General features: G+C 42.8%; 1 protein-coding gene across 1 annotated transcript in view; it reads right to left on the bottom strand.

The window, feature by feature from the left end:
- Positions 1-6,114, bottom strand: part of PLEKHN1 (pleckstrin homology domain containing N1) — a 60,529-nt gene extending 54,415 nt beyond the window's left edge. The window contains exon 1 of the mRNA XM_087702474.1: positions 5,769-6,114. Within this exon, the coding sequence (XP_087558600.1) occupies positions 5,769-6,010 (242 nt within the window). The 5' untranslated portion in view covers positions 6,011-6,114. The remainder of the gene's footprint in view (positions 1-5,768) is intronic.

Here is a 6,114-nt window from a genome sequence, read left to right as displayed (position 1 = left end):
ATTCTATTCCATTCCATATTCTATTCTATTCTATTCTAATTAATCTAATCTAATATGAATTCTATTCCATTCCATTCCATTCCATATTCTATTCTATTCTATTCTATTCTATTTAATCTAATCTAATGAATTCCATTCCATATTCTATTCTATTCTAATTCTATTCTAATTAATCTAATCTTATCTAATATGAATTGTATTCCATTCCATTCCATATTCTATTCTATTTTATTCTATTCTAATTAATCTAATCTAATCTAATATGAATTCTATTCCATTCCATATTCTACTCTATTCAACTCTATTCTAATTAATCTAATCTAATATGAATTCCATTCCATATTCTACTCTATTCTAATTCTATTCTAATTAATCTAATCTAATCTAATATGAATTCTATTACATTCCATTCCATATTCTATTCTATTCTATTCTATTCTAATTAATCTAATCTAATCTATGAATTCTATTCCATTCCATATTCTATTCTATTCTATTCTAATTCTAATTCTAATTCTAATTCTAATTCTATTGTAAATATTCCTGTAGGGCAGGCCATTCTTAGTGGTCTTCTTTCCTCCTGCTCCATGTGCTGCATTTCTTTGGTATGACCCACATTCCAACATAGGTAATAGATGTGGCATCCTTGGTACCTTCCCAAAAATGCTATCACTAAAAAGCATTTAAAAAAAATAAAATATGACAGCACGGGGAAAGAAAAGAACCACAACACCCCATGCCATAAATTGACAGTGATCAGATCTAGGTTGCCTAAATCCCACTGACCACGAGGGGGCAGTGTTACCCCGGTTTCCCCCCCCCCCTCTAAGTTGCCCCCTAGTGGCCACTGAGATTTTGGCAAGCCAGATCTGAGACTCTTAATAAATCACAACCAGCAATTTGCAACTATCAAAAATTATTTAGGCCAAATGGGCTTTTTCTGTTGACATTATGAATAATTATTAAACATTCCCCTTTGTTCTTAGCCGGAGTCAATTTTAGGCGATGGTGGCTTGATTAGAAAGAGTATTATCTCCCACTCGTTTGAGATCAGGGGGAAAAGATTTTTCAGCCTTGAGATTCAAGCAATAGACCACATCTTAAAAGACATCGGACTGCTGATCGATCCCTATCAGTCTCGTGTCAATCTTTCCCAGCCTTCAGAAAGAATTAAGAACTCAAAACAACAAAACCAAAACATGGAACAAAGCAACAAAAACAAAGTGTGTACTTTCGGTGTGACTTCATCCCATTCCCCTATCCAGCTTACCAAAAGAACACAGGGACCGATTGATAATATTTACACACATAACAAAACTCAGATAAATGCAGCCGTCTAATTGGAAAAGGGACCGACTGATTGCGAAAGACTGAAACACCCAAACACACACACACACACAATTTCCATATTTCCTGTGCCTGTAATTTTAGCAATTCCTTTCTGAGATGGTCTTGGGGGAAGAAAGGCCACGCCACTGCCCACGTTTTAATTTTAATTTTTCTTTTACTGGGTAGTCCTCGACTTACGACCACAATTCGGCCTCCAGTTTTCCCTTTGCTAACCAAGGCCATTGTTACCTGGGTTTTGCCCCATTTTGCCACCTTTTTTGGGGACACTGTTGCTAAGCGAATCGCCGCATGAACCATGCCGTCATTAAGCGAATCTGGCTCCCCCCCACCCCCACCAATGACTTTGCTTGTTGGAAGCCGGGCACGCACAGTGATCCTTTGACAGCCACCACAAATACAAGTGCCCCAAATTTATGACTCATTCATAAGATCCGCAGGGGGGGGGTGTTGGGCTAGATGACCTCCAGGGACCCTTCCAACTCTTTTGTCATTCTAATCCCATTTCGCAAAGAGGGAACTGGACGCGTGCCACTTTCCTTCGAACGCCGTTTCACAAATTCCTCGTAGCGGTGTCACGACAAGAAACCAGCCCACGCCTCATCGTGCCACCGGGCAGGGGTACAATCGAACGCAGGGTCTTCCACTCGGCTGCGTATTTTAAAGCACCTCCACCATATTGCCAAAAGTATTCGCTCACCCATCCAAATCATCAGGTGTTCCAATCACTTCCATGGCCACAGGTGTCTAAAATCAAGTCCCTAGGCATGGAGACTGTTTTGACAAACATTGGTGAAAGAATATAAATAAAACATGAAACCTGAAACCTGAAACCAGAATGGGTGGCTCTCAGGAGCTCAGTGAATCCCAGCGTGGAACTGTGATAGGATGCCACCTGGGCAACAGATCCAGTCGTGAGATTCCCTCGCTCCCAAATATCCCACAGTCAGCTGAATTATAAGAACGTGGAAGTGTTGGGAACGACAGAGACTCGGCCACGAAGCAGTAGGCCACGGTAAACTCGCCCAACATCAGTGTGCGACCTCACAAATGCGCTTCTGGGAGAATGGTCAAAAAATCCCCATCAACACACTCCTGAACCTTGTGGACAGCCTTCCCAGAAGAGTTGAAGCTGTTATAGCTGCCAAGGATGGACCGACGTCATATTGAACCCCATGGATTAGGAAAGGGATGTCACTTACAATAAGTCCATATGTGAGGAAAGGCAGGTGAGCGAATACTTTTGGCAATATAGTGTACATGTGGGGTGAGCCTTTTTTGCAATCGGGGAAGATGTGGGAAGCCGGACTTTCGTAGAGACGGTGAAATATTTCCCCGTGCCCAGAGCCAACTCGAATTCATACTGTCCTTTAAAAGCAGTTGTGTACCCACAACACACATATACACACCCCAGAGTGATAGAGAGCCCAGGTGTCTGGTTACTTAGGCCCCTAACAATTCAAAGCTGACACTTGGTTCCCTTCACATAAACCGGGTGGGGGATTCGGCCGTCCATAATTTTCAAACTACGTGAGGGTGGGGGGAAAAAAAAAACCCCATCCTGGTAATATTTTATATTACTAGCCACGGCATGCGTCGTGCTAGCTGGGGATGATGGCATTTGTAGTCCGAGCTCTCCGGGAGGGAGCAAAATAAACACACAGGCCGAACGACAAGTGACAGGGAACAAGTTCGTTTAGCAAAAGCAAAATTAAAAAAAATAAAAATTGCTCTTTGAACAGAACTGCCCTGATTTCAAGAAGAGACTGGATTTGTCAGAAATGGTCTTCTGCTTGGGCTGGGGGGGGGGGTGGGGGGTTGGACTAGATGACCTACAAGGTCCCTTCCAACTCTGTTTCTCTGTCCTTATTCTGTTAGCCAGAAGTTGTGGGAGCTTCATCCCTGGAGGCTTTCAAGAAGAGACTGGGCTGCCCTCTGTCAGAAACGGTGTAGGGGGTCTCCTGCTTGGTCGGGGGGGGGGTTGGACTAGATGACCTACAAGGTCCCTTCCAACTCCTGCTCAATCAGTTAGCATCTGAGGTTTGCTAAAATGGAATGGGCTCCAGTGGAAATCGACACACTTCTAAGGCTTCACGTTTCACTCAGGCCCCTGTGCAATTAAATTAGTCAGCTATGACGAGAAATATGCAGGTCGAGATGTGTTTTTTTTTCCCCGCACGCCGTGCAAAAAGCAGGTAAATTTAAAAAAAAACCCACTATGAAATCATAATTAGGCATTACATTTAATACAATCCACCCTATTTGCAGTGAATTTGGGAGGTGAGTACAACTTTGTAGATATGCAGAGAGAGAGAGAGGGAGGGAGGGAGGGAGGGAGAGGGAGGGAGGGAGGGAGGGAGGGAGGGAGAGAGAGAGAGGGAGAGGGAGAGAGAGAGAGAGAGAGAGAGAGAGAGAGAGAGAGAGAGAGAGAGAGACTCGTTTAAAAAAGGAGAGAAAAGCCAAATATTTGTCTAGTTTTTTTAAAAAATGCTTTTCTTCCATCTCTACAAATTTGCTTTTGGAGGGACAACACACACACACTCTGCTAATGCAATTCTGAATCTTCTCGCGATTGCAGGAAATATTTAGGATTATAAATAACTTTTATTGGGACCCGAAAGAAGAAAGATGGGGTATTTTTAGCCAGTCTCTATTATAAGCAAAGAGGAAGGACCACAACACTTTGCTATCTAGGTTAACTTGAATTGTGGTGGGGGGTTTTTTTCCCCCTACCGAAAAAGCACAATTACAACAGAACCAGACATACCTGGGCAACACATAATAAGGAATATAAGCCCCATTGAGCCCAAGGGGTAAAAACCCCACAGATCGGTATGGTACGTTTTTGAATGAGTGGCACTCCAACTTCCCAGGGGGGGACAGCCTTCTAAAATGAATGTGGACTAAGGGGCAGCACAGGCAGAAGTGACAGAAACAAAAGGCGGATTAAAATAAAACTCTCCCCCACCCTCTGCGGAAGAAAACTGGTTTTTTTTATTTTTATTTTTAAAGAAAGAATTTGCAGTCAAAACTACGTTCCTCCCGATCCGGGGGGGATCATATTATTCTGCGAACATTTGGGAGATATAAATCCTTGGGGGAAATGACACACGCCATTGAAAACCCTTTTGTGAAGAAAAAGAAAGAAAGAAAGAAAGAAAGAAAGAAAGAAAGAAAGAAAGAAAGAAAGAAAGAAAGAAAGAGGGAGGAAAACCCCAATATACATATATATATATTTCTGAATAGGAAGGAAGGAAACCAAGCAAGCAAGCAAGAAAGGAGGAAGGAAGAAAGGAAGGAAGGAAGGAAGGAAAGAAAGTTGGGAGTGAGGGAGAAAAGAAAAAGGGAGGGAAGGAGAGAGGGAAGGAAGGAAAGTAGGGAGGAAAGAAATAAAGAGGGAGGGAAGGAAGAGAAAGGAGGGAAGGGGATAGGGAAGGTAAGAAAGAAAGAAGGGAGGGAAGAATGAAGGGAAAGATGGAAAAAAGAAAGAAAAGAAATAGGGAGGGAGAGAGAAAAAAAAGAAAGGAGGGAGGGAGAGAGAGAGGAAGGGAAAAAGAAGGGAAAGATAGAAAGAAAGGAGTGAGGGAGGGAAAGAAAGAGAGAGAAAAAGATAGAAAGAAAGAAAGAAAATAAAGAAAGAAAAAGAAAGAAAGAAAGAAAAGAAAAGAAAGGAGGGAGGGAGAGAAAGAGAGAGAAAAAGAAAGAAAAAGAAAGAAAGAAAGAAAGAAAGAAAGAAAGAAAAAAAAGAAAGAAAGAAAAGAAAGAAAAGAAAAGAAAGGAGGGAGGGAAGGGGAGAAAGAAAGAAAAAGAAAGAAAGAAAAGAAAGAAAAGAAAAGAAAAAGAAAAGAAAAGAAAGGAGGGAGGGAGGGAGAGAAAGAGAGAGAAAAAGAAAGAAAAAGAAAGAAAAAAAAAGAAAGAAAGAAAAGAAAGAAAAGAAAAGAAAGGAGGGAGGGAAGGGGAGAAAGAAAGAAAAAGAAAGAAAGAAAAGAAAGAAAAGAAAAGAAAAGAAAAGAAAGGAGGGAGGGAGGGAGAGAAAGAGAGAGAAAAAGAAAGAAAAAGAAAGAAAGAAAAGAAAGAAAGAAAGAAAGAAAGGAGGGAGGGAGGAAAAGAGGGAGGAAAAGAGAGAGAAAAAGAAAAAGAAAGAAAAAGAAAAAAGAAGGAAAGAAAGAAAAAGAAAGTAAAGAAAAAGAAAGAAAGAAAAGAAAGGAAGAAAGGAAGGAAGGAGGAAGGGAAGGAGGGAGGGAGGGAAGAAAGAAGGGAAAGAAAGAAAGAAAGAAAGATAGAAAGAAAGAAAGAAAAAAAGAAAGAAAGAAAAGAAAGTTGGGAGGAAGAGAAAGAGAGAGAAAAAGAACGAAAAGAAAAGAAAGAAAGAACTTCCCAAGGGAAAGAGGGAAAGAAAGCGGTCCAGGAGAGCCACTCACTCTTTCTTGACCGAGGGCTTCCGAGAGAAGGAGTATCGGAAGCGGCCGGGCGCCTGAGGGACGCAAGCCATGTTCCCCATCGCCGAAGTCGGGGCCGAAGAAGAAGGGAGACTCCCGGCGCAGCCTGGCAAGCGAGGAGCCGAGTGGCGGAGGCTGGGAGCCGCCGGGCGGCCGGCCGGCTGCGAAACCCAGGTGGTGCGCGGGGGCTTGGCGGGGCGGGTGTGGGTGGCTGCGTGTGTCATGCGAGGCTTCCTCACTTCCGTCTGCCAGAGAAGGAGCCTCCGGGCGGCCGAGCTTGGGAAGAAAGCAAGGGAGGCTTTCGGGCGCTCACTTCCTCCTGGGAACT

Source organism: Thamnophis sirtalis, unplaced genomic scaffold (assembly GCF_051295495.1).
Source record: "Thamnophis sirtalis isolate CommonGarterSnake01/CBP01778 unplaced genomic scaffold, rThaSir2_p1.2 scaffold_15, whole genome shotgun sequence".
In the NCBI taxonomy this organism is placed as follows: domain Eukaryota; kingdom Metazoa; phylum Chordata; class Lepidosauria; order Squamata; family Natricidae; genus Thamnophis; species Thamnophis sirtalis.
The sequence above is the reverse complement of the archived record's forward strand: the minus strand, read 5'-3'. Positions and strand labels throughout refer to the sequence as shown.